Here is a 16594-nt window from a genome sequence, read left to right as displayed (position 1 = left end):
TGTCAGCATATATGTACAAGGCAAACTTCTCTTTCTGACGAAAAAAGGAAGCTTTTTTCATTCATGAATCTTTTTTACTTTTCTAGTGTCAAGAATTTCCTTTGCTAGATGAAGGAAAACAGAGAGTGATTCTATTTTCTAGTGTCAACAAACTGGAAAAATTGTTAGAACGTATGAATTGCAAGTCATAGTACCAAGGCTCTTTTGAAACTTATACCTATTTTGATAAGGAAAGAGTTTTAACAATTAAGAAGATTTTAGTTTATTTCAAAGTCTTAAATATTAAAAAAATAATTTAAATATAATTTTATTTGATATTAAATTAATTTTAAAAGATAAAAAAAGGTAACGATATTTTTCTAAGAAGTTTCGTGCTTTGTTTTTTGGGATAAACAAATTTTCTTTATTACCACTTACACATTTCATGCTTTTAATATAGTATAGATTATAATTAAATAATTATTATGTAGTAATTGATAATCAAGGGTTGCTTCACATAAATTAATTGCTTTAAATGGGTATTTTTTTTGTTTTTAATAGTTTAATCTTCGCATTTCTAATTATGAAGTTAAATGTATTATTACTTCACATTTTATCTCACTTTAAGTTACTTATTTATATACTTATTTCACATTTTAATTCACATAAATAATACATAAATTCATTCGTAACTTGATACAATCATTACTTAGTATCGGTTGCCAAATGTTACATTAGTTATGCGGCAATTATTTTTGTGTCATCCCACCAACCTTGTATTATGTTACACGAGATTTTATATTGAAATTGATTCCTCCAACCAGTACCTAACGATCCCTTATTTTATTGTCTTCTCAGTCATTATTTCGTTCTGTCCCCCACCAAAAAAAAAAAAAAGAGAAATGTGAGTATGAAAATCATAGTGTATCTATTTCTAGTGTAAGTTCAGACATTATTGCTTTTACTTAGCGAAGCATTCTATTAATAGATTTATTTATTTATTGGTGCAAGACATAGAGATATCGTAAAGGTACATTAACTTTAATTTTGAGTTTGACTAATGTTCATTTACCGTTTACACTAGCTTTCTAATCCGTGATTCGTTGTTCTCTTAAGTTAGCTTTTTAATTGGTCGGGGTTCTTGTTATCGTTTTCGTTTTTACTTAATGATTTGAAACTGGATTTCACTTGCATCAAATTCGTAATTTTTATGGTTGGTAACTTGGTATAATAGCCAAGATACAAAGTTTATTCTCCCTGTAATATGATTGATAATTTCCAATCACATAAATCTTATTCACAACTAGAGATACTCAACTTTTTTTAGGTGAAAAAGAAAGATTTTTGGAAATAGTTTTCTTCATGAACTAGAACACCTACATATAAACTTGTGTTATGTCTGACTTATGCTTTACTTTTGGCCAGAGGAGACATAAAGGACCAAGGAAAGATAGCTGCAAAATGGACAACAGCCTTTAATTTTAGAGAAGAAAGAATCTTTTCATGCAAAACATTTCCTAAAAGCCACCCCTTTTCCCTCCCTTGTTTTCATATAAAATCTTTCCCATTTTCTTTCTATTTCCCACCTCTGAATTCTATTTTGTGCATTTGATAAACCCTTCTACCTTCCTAAAAAAACCATGTCCTTGATCCCTCAGCCTCAAGTTGTTGTCAATGGAGTCCAGAGAATGAGAACTTTCCATTATTATTGGTGTCGTCAATGCCAAAGATCAATCAGGACTACTTCAACCAATCCATCTGAAATATTATGTCCTCGTTGTTTTGGACAAATTCAATATAATCTTGATGTTTCGAGGCGTAGGCTCCAACCATCTCCAAATTCGCGCCTTCTTGATGCCTTGGCTCTAATTCTTGATCCATCAATTAGACAACAAAATCTTGATCAAGGTGACGAAAATTATCAGCTTAGACAACGTGCTCGGATCATTCTCCAATTTATAGGCCCTGAGGAAAATATACTTTCTTTACCAGCAAATAATACTTCCCTGGAATCATCAAACGAAAATGGGGTGGAAGAGTTGATTCAAGAATTAACTCGAAACGATAGGCCAGGACCATCTTCGGACATTGATGCATTGCCAAAAGTTGTACTAACAGATACGCATTTGGCTAATGACTCTGTTTGTCCTGTTTGTAAGGATGAGTTTGAAATTGGGAGGGAAGTTAGGGAGCTGCCCTGCAAACATTTTTATCATTCTGAATGCATTTTCCCATGGTTGGAAAACCATAATACTTGTCCGGTTTGTCGATATCAGCTGCAAGGATTCACTAATAACTATGATGTCCAAGTCCGACAAGGAAATTACATCAATAGTAGAGATAATTTAGATGATGAAGAAGAAGACATGAGGAACCCTTTAGTATGGGGTTTGACTAGGCTTATGTCTTTGTGGCCTGTCAATTTGCTATCTAGTTGGATACAAAGATACTTCAATTCCCCTCTTGACAATACAACCTCTGATTTTCTTGGAGGTGAGATATGGGTTCTACTCCTTTGCCTAGCCATATTTTGCTAGCTTTTTCGCTTTAGATCTCCACTATTTAACCGTAAATACTAGTTAGGCGACTTATGGGTTTCTTCAGCCTATATCTCCTATTGTGATGCAAAGAAGTATTAACCCTAGATCGTTATTTCCCACAAGAAACATTAGGAAAAACTATATTTTTTAATACTCATAATGGTGTATTTATAATTATAAGTAGCGTTTAGAAGAAGGACGGACTAATAGCTAATGAGCTAGTTAACACCCTTTATGGGTAGACCCGACCCAATAGCTTTTTCCAACAAGATTCATATACTTCCTTCATTTGATATCCTAATTATACCTTTAAAAATTCATTTGTTTAAGAATACTTAACTAACCTTCTATCTCACCATCATTAAACGAATTGGCATGACACTTGATCATAAAATATAACTAATATAAACTGACAGATTAAAAGTTTTTAATACTATTGACGTATTTTGATCTACTATCCCAGGTAACTTACCTTATTTTCTGTAGGTTACTAATTCCACTTGCATAAATTAATTATCTTTTAGGTAACCTGATAGTATAGTATATTTTTTTGCATAGCGAAAACTCTTCCAACTATTCTACTGATGACATAGTATTCTTTGATTTTGGATAGGAATACCATGGTGGAATACATGGCACATTCTTTGACATGAAGGCTGCTGATTAGATCCCTTCTTCCATTGAAGAAACATCACAGAGTAGTCTTTTGTTTTTTTTCACTCTTTGCTTCATTAGGCAGGTATGTTACAATTCATCTGACCTGAGAAATGTTCTGTCAATGGGATCATAAAACTAGACTTAACAGGTATATATGCACAACATCCACCCTTTATAACAAACATGAATCCTATAAGAACAAAGTGTAAATAATTTTTACTAACTTTATTTTATCGTATTGTAGGTAAATTATCTTATTTTGTAGGTTACTATCCCAATTATTATGGAACGTAATGTGTAATTATCTTTTAGGTGACTTGATAATGTAAGAATTTATTATGTCATTGTCTAAAAGTTAAACTCAAGATTAAATATTGAAACAAATGGGATGCTTATGTACAAATGCTGTCAAGAATTAAAAAAAAAGTGAAGTATATAACTCGTCTCTCACAATTAGTAATATGACTTCTTTGGAAATCCTGGATACTTTGCAGTTTTATATATACTTTTGCATGGAAGTTCGTTGATGCTAATGACTTTTGATTTCAAGAGCAGCAATCTTTTAGAATCTTTGAAGCATTTTCAGACAAAATGATGGGGAAACAAATAGCAGAAAAGAAGGTGAGCTAAAAGTAAATAGACGGACAAATTTGGCCACGAAGCTTTGGTTTATATATTTCATGGTCAAGATTGTTGTCAATAGCAACCCTTAACTTCAAAAATCAAAACTATGGGATATATTTTGCTATGCAAAATGATGGAAATCACATTAATTAAAAAGAAAAAGAAAAGAATTGATCCTGATAATAGAAAAAGAAAAGAACGGATCCATTTCTACCATGTAAACTATCTGTTCTCTTTTGTTGTAAAATCAAATTATAGCTTAAGGAACAAGTTAAATCAAATTTCGTGTGTAAAATCTAGTATTCTAATTTTAATTTTTGTGAAGATTTTTAATGGTTTATCTTTTCAAAGAATGATGGATTGAGCAGCTGTTCCATCAAATTGTGCTCATAATATTGATAGATTTGAGTTCGCTCACTTTCTTAATTCTACACTCCTTGGAAATCTTAAACAGCTTAAGGAGTTAGTTCATTTGGTTGCTTATTCAAGTATGTAAATATAGCACAAAAAGTGAGTAAAACATACTACTAACTCTTCGTAGTACTTTTCTCAATCTTCTACGCCAATTTATTTATCACTTACTATGTTTTAAGCATAGGATGTCTGGTTATTCACTGAGTATGATATTATTATGATGGTTGTCTGGTTCGTCAGCAGACTTTTCAAATTTAATTATTTTGGTTTAAGCCCTATTCATTTGTTGGTACATAAACTTCTACGCAAATTAAACCAAGTTTCGTTCGTCGTTTATAAGACCTCAGAGTCTTTTACAAGCCATTGTTAATTTATCATATTCTGAAGGCAAACAGAAATAAAGGATTTAATTACACAAACTTTCTCTGGTTTTCACCTTCTAATTACAAAGGTTTCAACTGTATTTTTAAAAATTATAGATTCCCCTTGTTTAAGCAGTGTAAAAGAGCTAGTGCTAACATGCTGCTGTTAGCGATAGACTTACCAATTGCATATACTATTACTTCATTAATCTCAATTTGAACTATGTTTAAGCAAAACTAAAGCATAACAATTCATTTGGGACAAAAGTTCATTTAAAAAGTTCAAAAGCTTAAAATAGTTTCTAAGTGGATCAGATCCATCTGCAGTGATTTCTTCTAAAACTATCCTTTTGCTTAGGCTTCTCAATCTTTTTAAAAAAGACAAAACGGGAAAGGAAAAAAAGAAATAGAAATGAATGACATTATAGTAAATAAATTATTTAATAAAGTTTTAAAGAACTGAAAAAAGAAATAGGGTGGGCCACAAATAATTTAAATTTAGACGGGGTGCACGTGTCGTGAATTTCTCAAAATTTTCTTGTATCATTCGATTTATCCGGATATTTTTACACAGAACAATAACAAGGCAAACTACCTTTAGTTATCTATAGAATAAGAAAAACACTAGGGAAAGTAACTAAAAAAGAAATCAAATTACCTGATTATAGTTTGATTTTCCGTATTGCAGATGGTAAGCGATATGCAAAATTTAAAGAATGATGTTTTTAATTGTAATGGCTTGATAGAAAGAACAATAGCTTATAAGTTAGTTGTCCGTTTGTTATGTCTGAGCATGTATTGGAAAAGATTAGCATAGGTTTTACAGGTAGATATTACTTCACCTTCCCATTTGTAGTTACTTTTAAAAGTTGAAAAGAACTCCAAAATATTAAATAGGCATTCTAAAGGTTGCAATAAATATTGAAATGTGAAGGCAATTGCAACGTATTGAATAGGATGCAGTAAGTGAGAGTTGCATCTGGACAAATATTGATCTATTTATCCAATTTTATTTAAATATAATATTATTATTTTTTGAAAGGTAAATTTACTTTTAAGTACCAAAAATTATAGAAATAATGTGTGATTGAAGGGCAAAACAGTTGTTTAACTTTTAATGGGTAATATAGTAATTTAACTTTTACTTTTAGACTTCTCACTTGTAATATAATTTGATGATATGATATAATATGGTGGTAGAGTTATTTCTGCTACTCCATTTGGAGGACAGCTGTTATGGAAAAATCAAGATTAGGGCTAATAGATATGCCCATAATGAAAACAATTTACAATATCTCCCTTTTTGTACAGTTCAATGTGTTCTTATCCAATTAGTTAACTGATTTGTGCCTATACCATTTTTCATTGTATGGTTCGATACTCGATAGCTATATCTCTATTTTGTTACTCGGTGAGATGTACAAATACATTATCTTATATTGTGGATTTCATGTTCTTTTAGCATATATTTCATAAAAAATATTCTTTTAGCATAATTTTCATTTGGAGGCGTGATAAATTAAGTAATTTGACATAAGATAGCTTTTCTGGTACATTAACATATATGCATGAGCTTGCATTTCATTAGTTTTAGTAATGTTATACATATGATATTGCATCCATAAACCTTTTGTCATTTAAAACCAATCCCAAAAAGAAAAACTTTTTTCATCTAAACATGTAGTAATAGTAATAATCAGAAGTCATTATTGCTCTTTGGGAAAGATAGATGCAGGTTCTTTTTAAGTACTACTCTAATAATGCTTTAAGTAATGCATGTTTATTGAGTATGTTTTTTATATTATTGGTATGATATTTATTTAATTTTTTCCTTTTTTCTTTTATTTCACCGTCACTTATAAATTCATCATAGACAGAAGGAAGCAAAGTAAGTCATTTACTGTGTATAATTTCAATAACCAATTTACCAAATACTCACGATGTTTATGGGTCGAACAATCACTCTTTCTTATTTTCACTCTTGAATATTATCTTTTTCTTTCTGCAGAAAGAATAAACAAAAAATATTTTAACCTTTACTAATCTCATGTATATGATTATTAGCTTTCTTTTATAGTCATCTTCATATATTTACCTTAGACAAAAGGAAGAAAAATAAATTAATTTTGAAAGAATTTCAACAAATAATATACCTAATAGTCATACAATTTTAAGGTTAACACAGTTTTTTTTCTTCTCTTCCATAGAATTGAACTTGAACCTTATTTCTTTTTTGTTTTGATAAATTAAATTTACTGCAATCAGACTAAACGTCGAATAGGTTCATTATTTATCAATTTGAGCTTATATTTTTCCTATTCATCACACACACACTAAAACAACTCATATTGGTTGACATCGGATACACGTGCAAACGTGTTCAGTCAATTGAAGAGAAACTAATCATACATTTTCGCCAAGAAAAGCACTATGTGCAACCATAGAATCCATTTAGGGGAATGAACTGATTTCTAATTCATTCCAAAAATAAAAGAGCAACTATACTATAACTACTATTTAAGTTCTATGCGCTAGCACTGAATATATTTTTTTTACCCTATTAGGTTAAGTTCACTGACAATTTGTAATTTTTCATAACAAATCTAACATGGTAACCTGGAAAATGAAATAACCTATTATATCCAGTTGAATTGTGTTGATAGTGTAGAAATTAATTTACACTGTTTAGAGTATGTAACTTAAACCATCAGCTAACCCAGAGGCCACAATCATTTGAAGCAAATAGTGGTGCTACTTAACTAAGCAGATGCTTCATAGAATGTACAACATTGTCAACTAATGAAGAAGGGACAATAAGAAAAGCAAATGGTTCCAAGTTATGCTGCACATAGTATTTCTGTAGTCCTTGTATGCACAAAAAAACTGGACATTAAATCTTCTCTTTGTTGTTTGACACGGTAAAAGCTGGATCCACTAATATCACAAAAAAACACTGCTAACAAAAGTGTCAAACGATGGTAGAACTAAGGTTTTTTTCTATTAGCCCGGAAAAATTTTCACCTAAAGAAAGTCTAGATTAGCTTCTTCTTTTGGAAATATTGCTTCAAATATAATATTTGCAGCACTGATGCTACAATGCAGACTCCCAAAGACATGATACTGAACCAAGCAACCCGTGCATTTGTCGTTTCACTCACTGCCCGCATCTCTGATTCCCTGAAGGGGCAAAAAGAGTAAAAAGATTAAAGAACAAATGCAAACAAATAAAAATTGTTCTCCATAAGCTATATACCTGTTCTTCAGGTAAATCAAATTTTCGTGAATGGCCTCCACAGCTCCTTCAAGCTTTCGCAGCTCGAGTTCAACACCCTACAACAGGTAGAAAGTCAAGTAAAATTCTTAGAGCTTTTAGAACAATGGAAATATCAACTTAACAGAACAAGAAAACAGCACCATATATGATCCTTTCCCAGAGTCAATATATAGGCAGGAATATACATTACAGCATGCCAAACATATACCAATGTCAAAAAATACTTGCAAGTGTTTTCTATGCACAGAACCATGCCAAACAAACACAGAATGACAAGAAAATGCAGGGAAAGATCTATGTTTCATGTGGAGCAACAATATTTACTAGTAATTTTTACAACTTCTCGTCTTTTCAAGTAATTTCAAGGCTATCACCAATTCAAATAGACTCTGCCTCACTATATGATCTATTATTCATCAACCATCTTATGTAAAGAAGGAATCATATTATGCCACCATGTGTATCATAGCAACTTATTTATCACGAGGCGGCATTGGATGTATAGATTTTAGAAATTTGCCAGTCTTGCTTTCACTGTCGCTACTCTACACGATGTTGGATACAAGACACCATCATTGGTTCCCCTATTGAACTACTCAATATCTCACCTCTATCTTCTCTTTTCTGGCAACTGATTCCCAATCCTTGGCAGCAATTCCAGTTTTCCAGTCAATGTTAACACTCAGACTCCCGCCTCCTGGATTATCAGCCCAAAAACATGCTAGGTAGCTGCCAGCCTCAGTAGTTGTGAAGGCAAACTGACTGTGTGTTATGTTCTCCTTGTGATGAAGGGTGTTCCCATATGGCGAGGTGACCTGCAAAAGTAATAAACAAGTCACATTTTTCAGTCACATGAATCTATTTATGTTCTAGCCCCAACATACGAGCTAACTGGCTTTCTGAACTAAATACGTAGCAAATCCTGACTGAGGCTCAAGGGGGCAAAAGAAGGTAAACATACACCACCCCAAAAGCTATTCCTTTTAACGAAGGGCCATCAAAATTCATTATATACAAATCAATGCCACCTGAAATAAAATTACTTCAGATTCCAGCACCCTACTCTACTTCGTGTGTACGCGTGAGTTTTTGCTTTGGTTGTCATCAAAATGTAGTGAAACAAGATACAATGCGCAGCTTTTTATTTTATATTTCTAGCATTACTGGACCAGCATTGTGAACGTACAGAGATGGACGTAGAAAAGAATAAGCACGTGATATAATTTCAACAGCAACTTAAAAGTTACACCGACCAAATTAAGAATACACTTCGATATAGCCTTTATAACTATGTTTTTGAATGGATGGCAAAAGGTAGCAAGAAGAAACTAATTCCAATAACGGATAACCTTCTGTCTACTTAATTATGGGGGAATACATGCTCTTGGTTCACCATTTCGCAAAAGCCCTAAAAGTGTTACCTACCAATTTGCCATCATAAAGTTTTAGACATCACTATTCACATATTTGCAATGTGTACTGGTTTCTGCTCTCTCTCATAGCCGTCTAGAGACACAAAGGTTTTCTCTACTTTCTCCACACCAACTACTATATGTGTCTGGCTATGTTAATACCCGAAAATTACACAAGGAAATCTATGCACCCATGAGATTCCTATTTGTTCAAATGTTTGGGTGTCTTTTGTAGAGAACCATACTTTTATGCAAGGTTCTCTAATTTTGGTATACCTCTTGTATATAGGGCAGAGTAGTCAAAATCGAAAATAAAGCGTCAGATTTTATGAAGAAAGTCGCAAATGGAAAAAGAATACACATATGTACGTGTAGTCCGAGACTAATAAATTATAAGTATGAATAACAAATATATAGACAAGGAAATTGAAAAAATATTACGACATAATGAACTATTAATTGTTTACCGTCGCCTCTTTAGGATTACGCTCATTCGTAAGGAAAAGTATGTCTTATAGCCTTGCTGACGACACTGAAACGCCCGCTAAGTGAGGCAAAGCGCTCAACATGTTTTGAGCCTCACTTCAGGGCTTAAGCGCGCCTTTGACAACACTGATTTTTATGACTACTCGTGTTCACGGAGTAAACCAGAGAGAAGATAATAGAATTGAAGCTAAAATGCTTGAAATAAACTCTTATACTGAATGATGAATAGTGTGATAGTATTGAATGCTTTTGAAGTTTATGAAACCAACTGTATCCATGCTTGAAGTGTTAATCTTAATTCTCCAAAGTTGCATTTTACTTATGATATGTGGGACAGTGATTGAGGAAGTGAAGAAAATTCGATTTTTTTTTTTATAATTCAAGAAATTTTTGTGGCTAAGGTGGAACAAGAGTAGTACATCTTTGCATTGTATAGCACGTTCATCAGTTCCAAAATAATATCATGAATCATGGCTTCGAGGTGAAAACAATGTCATTTGAAGACTTGCTCCTAACGAAGATAGAGAGATTTTATCGAATAGGATCAAATGCTTCCAAACATACTTTAAAAATTCATATATTTGAAGCAACTGTCTATGGAGTATGAAGCATTTTGTAATGGGAATGGTTATTTTAATGAGTCTCATGTGATTGAGGTTATGATGTGTGAGGAGCCTCTTTTTTGGTGGGCTCATAGTGTATCGGCTCCACTTTTGCAAAGCTTTGGTGTACAAGTTTTAGCAACTGGCTACTTCCTCTTGTTGTGAAAGGAGTTGGAGCACTTATTTGATTCACAACATTAAGAAAAAAAAATCAGCTACTTCAAGAGCCAAAGAAAGATGTAGTCTTTGTGCATTAAAATGTACATTTTCTCTTGCAAAAAAAAGATCAATATATGTGTGGTCCAAGCAAGTATTGTGATTTGGGTATGTCTAGATCTCCTTGATTTGATATTTACTTTAGTAATTTATTTAGTATGACAAGTTTTTCTTTTTCATAACCTTCTAAAATTTCTATTCATTTTCATTTCGACGTTGCTTTAGGTGGAGATTCTTTTGATATTGACGAGATTGCCAATGATTTAATTGAACCATCAAAAGGTGAAATTCAATTAGATGCAGCTGTCTTTGGAAATTAATATGAAGATTTAAAGGAGTTGAAGAGATACAGAAATAAGGCTATGAGTAGAAAACAAGTTTATAATCTGAATATGCTTTTCAGTTTTTGATAGTTCAAAAGTTAATTGTTCTTGGGGGTTACTGAATTTCTATTTTGGTTTGGTGGTCATGTAATTGACCGATTTTTGAATGCTAAATTGTAAGTTATGAAACAATCAGACAAGTGTGTCTTTGTTTATGTCAATAAAATCTTATATATTAAGATTTCATATTTCACTTTCTTTACTTGTCTTATTTTTCATTGCCACTACAAGTTACATATTTTTCTTTGTTTTAATTAACAAAGACAAACATGGAGCAAGGTCAAGAGTTACACGCTTCTTGGAAAAAGTAAGTTTTCTTTCTCTTTATGTCTAATTATCTTAATTTTCTTTTTGATAACTGTGGTGTCTAGTTTTCTTTCTCTTTATGTCTAATTATCTTAATTGTCTTTTTGATAACTGTGGTGTCCGGAATAGCTTGCGCGCACCTCGACTAATTCCACGAGATACCTGCTACCTCCCTCCAGCAACAAGAACCAGGTAACTCTGTCCACCAAGACTTGGACAGACAGGAAGAAATTACCTAGTGTTTTTGCCTCTATTGCTATTTGAACCTAAGACCTCACAGTTCTCAACCCACATCACTGACCACTAGGTCACACCCTTGGGTGCTATTTTAATTATATTTGTTATATTTTAATGTGGTTTTAACATCTAGTTTGTTGTGTAAATTGTAAATTGTAGGAGAATGAAAAAAATCTTGCCATAACTCCTCAGAATAATAGATTGAATGACTCACCACCAACATCACAAAAAAAGGATTGAATTACTGTAGTCTACAAGCTACATATAAGTTTTTCACATAATATTTCACATAACTCTATTATTAAAATTTTGAATTACTTTAGCCGAATCCCAGCACCCCTATCTATATCTGGATTCGTACCCCGAATTTTAAGATTTAGATTATAACGAATCCGAGCTTTAAATCTGCACATGTATGGGGTACCCGCAACTCGCACCCCCTAATCTTAGAATTTAGATTATGATCATTCCGACCTTTAGATCCACACTCATATCGGGCACCTCATTACCTGAGCAACATAGCATCCCCCCTCCCTTTATTCTTCTTCTTCGTCACCCCCCAACCAGTAACCCACTCCCTTCATCACCAGTGCAGAAGGCCATTTAACCATCACAAAGCCACTACAGATTCACCTCAAACTTCAACACTCACCACCGCAAAACAACACCCACTCATAGCCATTACACCACCCGTTTCCTCTAATGACACCACAATACCCAGAAAGCCACCATTACGAACCCCAACTCCCTTACTGATATGAATCAAGGAGCATCAAGGCCTTTCACTAGAAGTCAAGCTCAGGAGTTCAAGAACTCGCAAGGAGTAATCGTGAAGATAGAGGCATCAGAAGACTTTCGGAAGACACCCATGGGAGTTTACAATATTGTGCAAGTGGAATCCAAGGAGGAAGATAAAGAATCAAAGGAAAAATTGGCAAACAAGGATCAGATAGAAGCTGCTGGATCTGAGCACATCATGATCGTGAAGATAGCTGAAATTCGCTGGTGACGTCTAACTAGGCAGAATTTTGTAACTAAAAGTTCCAATCTGTTTAAGAGCCTAATTAGGGGTATTTAGAACAATGTTAGCCTAATCTTTAGTCTTTCTTTTGCAGGATTTAGACTTTGATGATAATAGAACTCTCTTGTGAGAATTGGACTATGTCTTTGTTGCTTGAAAACTATGATGGAGCTTGCTTGAGGTGTCATTCCTCTCAAGGGTTTCATATAGAATAGGTGCAACTTTGATTTTTTAATAGAAGGTATTCCTTTTACCATTTATTATCTATTAGAATCAAGTTTGCATCTAATTTCAATCTTCTTCTTCCCTTTTCTATTTCTATTTTGCATTTGTGTTTTCATGCTTATATCACCTATATAAAATGACCCCTCAAATCATCAAAGACCTTCACCTTCAACACCGGAGAACATGACCGCAAAAACTTTCCAGCAACTACGACTTCTTTCTTTTCTGCCACACTAGATCTTCTTCTCTGTTAAAAACCAGGACCTCTTTTGACAGCACCACCACGACCCTTGAACACTTTTAGACCACCAAAAAACTGACCGCCATTGGAGAACCTTGTTGGAAAATAGTTTTCAGTGACAAGTTTCTCGCTTCTCACCTCCTCTATTCTGCCCTCCTCTCAAAGAAAACCCAAAATATAGCACCTAAACATATACTTCTCTAAAAATCTCCAAGCGAGTGAAGATCGGAAAAAGTGAAGCCTCACCAAGCTTTATTGGAAATCCTCCAACAGGCAACAAACACCCACCCTTTGCATTTCATCTCTTTTTCCCTTTTGTTCCAGACAGTGAACTGTCACCTTCACCATTATTAAAGAACCTAACGGAAAAATCCCACCGGAGATTCATCAAATAGTCTCTCTCTTTTCATTCTTCTTTTTCCCGTTTTGTGTCTCACCAATTGTTTTTGAAGGAATGTGAAAAGTTTTGGAAAAAAGAAAAAGAAGGAGCATAGTTTAAGCTTTTTACGCTCTCAAATGCAAGTGTAAAACACACGATTTGCCATGTCAGCATGAGGTGTTCATGTGACACAGCTCAGTCAAGCAGAGATGTCTATCCGGTCACTAGCTAAGTTGGAGTATCAACCTGACAAATCGTACCAAGTTGAGGGGCTATCTAGGTATTTGGCCAAAATATTATTTTACTAAATCAATGAAATATGCAAAATGCAAATGTTGCATTCTAGACCAATGTCATCTCCACTAGTCCTTCACTGGGCATTATAATTAAATTAGAAATACTTCCATTCAAGGAATAAAATAGAAGAACAAACTAGTCATTTTCCAGCGCAAAATATGATTGATTTTGGTTTTAGGCTAATCCTGAACAATGATTCTAATCTGACTACTTTCATTTCTTTTAAAGATAATAACAAGAGAGAGCTTTTGTCAGTTTCATCTTTTCATCCACTAGAGAGGAAACAATATCCACTTTTTGATTCTCTAAATTTATCAATGTTCTTCTTCATGAATAAATTAGCCTACAGTCCAAAGTGCAGAGTTGAGATACCAAAACACCGCATGCATTGCTTGGTAAACTCATCAATGTGAAAACAAAACTTTATTTTCACACTCAACCAAATAACGGAAAGAGCAAACTTAAGCTCACATCAGTAGAGACCCACTTAATCTCAAGTTCCGCAGGTTCAGAAAACAATTTTTTAAAAATTAGCACTGGAAGAAAGTTTGTGCAAAATCTCCATAACCCAAAAAATGATAAACCATTATGCCAATCTAGACTGTTATATATATAAACAAAAAACTAGCAGATGGATGTGTCGTCACCCAAGTGAAAAAGAGCAATTAAACCAATCTTATTGAATAGATAATCATTTTTAGTCATGTCAACCAAACGAATGCCTTCGTATAAATACTGGGTTTAAAACCAAATCGGCAAGGCACCTTCACTCACACATTAACCAGAAACTCACTAGGCAAGATCCTGTAATCAGCTGCAATTTCACTTAGACACTCTTAACAGATATAATAAATTCACACTCCAATCTTAACCCATCATTCAATTGTTATCCATTATTCCAGCTCATCCTAGGGATAACAATTGAAAGGTAACATTTCTTCTAGCTTATAATCCTGAAGCTTGGAATATCTGAAATATTCAATCATCACAAATATCCAATTGAATATATCAAATGAAGATTCTATAAGATTTAAGAGCAAAAAGTAGAAAGGCAATGCATACCCTAGCGGAAATGGTGGGGGTGGGGTGGACATGATCGTCGGAGATGACAACGTAATCGGCCAAAACGACAACGTTGTTGTGGAGTTCTTCGGAAACGCACTTGGTACCACTCGCCGGCAGACTCAACCATATTGCTTCACCCTTCTTCTGCAATAAACACACAACCATCAACAACACCGCAAAATACATCAATTGTCGCACGTTGCCACTGTCCCCCATCATCTCCTAATCCTTACTTTAGATTCTGGATTGTTATAACTCTCCGATCTTCGAAATTGAATCTCCCCTGGGGCTACGAAATCGAACAAGCCTTGTTTTTTTTACTTGACTTGAGCTTTGTTTTTCTATTATTTTATATGCAAAGTTATTAGTACTAATAGTTTTTAATATTAATTCAATATCAATTGATAATAGAGCGGGGGCTGGGACAAATGGAAGAACATACCTAGTGTTTTTTGGTGAAAACTCACTTTATTTATTATAATATAATACATTATATGGTTGCACCATATAATAAAAAGTCAAGTACAGTATAATAGTTATAATTCACTTATTGTTTACCATAATTTAATTCCAATATAATTTTTAATGTCATGTTTGATTATACTAGTGTAATTGTATAGTTTAATATTTTTTTAAAAAATTTTAAATAAAAACTAATTATAAAAAAATAAACTGTTTTCAGATAAACATGATGATAAGTTTTAATGTGTGACAAATACATGTGTGATTAAGAAATATTTAAGATGAAAAGATAGTTTAAAAAGTCATATGATAATTATACCATGTAATTACCACCAATTCTTTGTTCCCTTGAATATTGAAGAGTGTCATCGCTCCCTCTCAACCAACATGAAATGGGGAGTAGCCGGGGGAGAGGGGGAGGGGGGGAGAGTTTCACGATAAGAATGAAGAACTATTCAGTCAATAAAAAGGCGTTGATATAGTTATCCATATAGTTATTCCTCCAAAGGAGAGAAAAAATCGAGGGCATGCTTCACTTCCTAAGTCCATTCATTAACATGTAATGTAACTAAGCTTTTGGTTGTGTTGTATGTATGATTACAAGCACCGGGTAAAGACAGTAAGTCGGGCTTCACACCATCATTATGTCATCTCAATACTCGTCTCATCGGATCATAAGCTCTAATATCAGTTGTATCTCTAAAATAATGCAAAAATACTTTTAATATGGTGTAATAACGAATAATGTAAATATGAAACTTTTGTTCGCACACCAAATAGGCGTAACTTTTCGTCCAACATTCTCTTGTTGCTAGGATAAGTTAATAGGCAATAATATATTTTATATGATCGGTCTCTAGATGACCATCAACTTGAAAATTTGGTTTCATTGTTAAGAATATAAGTTATAAACAAGTTAATTAAGATCTTTCTAACTAATTTAAATATATCTTACACTATCATAAATTTTAACATATGATAGCATGTTAGTTATTACTATTTTTTACCAGATTACGAATTAATACTCGTCAAGAGATTTTCTTTTGGTGGAAAATAAAAAAAATATTATTAATCACCACGAAGAACAAAGTATAGCTAAAAAGGAAACGAATTACAATCACCCTCCTATCCGCTCTAGAATGTGCATATCCCTATACCTTTACTTGTAAAGTTCCTCTATCCATGTTCTATCTTTGTGTAGTCTGCCTCCATATACTCTCTCCATAACTCTGTATTTACATTCCTGCTTAATTTGCTTGATTAGAAGTTGTGGTCTAGAGACTTTCCTATGCTTTATTTCGAATCCTCCATATGCCATACACTAGAGTTGCTAGTACCGCTAACACAAAAGCTCTTTTAATCTTCCCTTTAACATTTCTTGTTACTCTCCTCCACAATCTCCGCATTTATGT

At 33.3% G+C, this 16594-nt stretch overlaps 2 protein-coding genes across 2 annotated transcripts; one reads left to right on the top strand and one right to left on the bottom strand.

The window, feature by feature from the left end:
- The first annotated feature begins 1549 nt into the window (after nucleotides 1–1549).
- Nucleotides 1550–4593, top strand: LOC107792548 (E3 ubiquitin-protein ligase RZF1-like). The gene is made up of 2 exons (XM_016614771.2): nucleotides 1550–2472; nucleotides 3133–4593. The coding sequence occupies exons 1-2, from the start codon at nucleotides 1620–1622 to the stop codon at nucleotides 3165–3167; spliced, it is 888 nt and encodes a 295-aa protein (XP_016470257.1). The 5' UTR covers nucleotides 1550–1619; the 3' UTR covers nucleotides 3168–4593.
- Nucleotides 4594–7403: 2810 nt separating this feature from the next.
- Nucleotides 7404–15075, bottom strand: LOC107792549 (transmembrane emp24 domain-containing protein p24delta3). The gene is made up of 4 exons (XM_016614773.2): nucleotides 14718–15075; nucleotides 8459–8665; nucleotides 7830–7906; nucleotides 7404–7753 (listed from the first exon to the last, which is right to left on the bottom strand). The coding sequence occupies exons 1-4, from the start codon at nucleotides 14937–14939 to the stop codon at nucleotides 7609–7611; spliced, it is 651 nt and encodes a 216-aa protein (XP_016470259.1). The 5' UTR covers nucleotides 14940–15075; the 3' UTR covers nucleotides 7404–7608.
- Between the last annotated feature and the right edge of the window lie 1519 nt (nucleotides 15076–16594).

Source organism: Nicotiana tabacum, chromosome 2, assembly GCF_000715075.1.
Source record: "Nicotiana tabacum cultivar K326 chromosome 2, ASM71507v2, whole genome shotgun sequence".
Taxonomy (NCBI): domain Eukaryota; kingdom Viridiplantae; phylum Streptophyta; class Magnoliopsida; order Solanales; family Solanaceae; genus Nicotiana; species Nicotiana tabacum.
The sequence above is the reverse complement of the archived record's forward strand: the minus strand, read 5'-3'. Positions and strand labels throughout refer to the sequence as shown.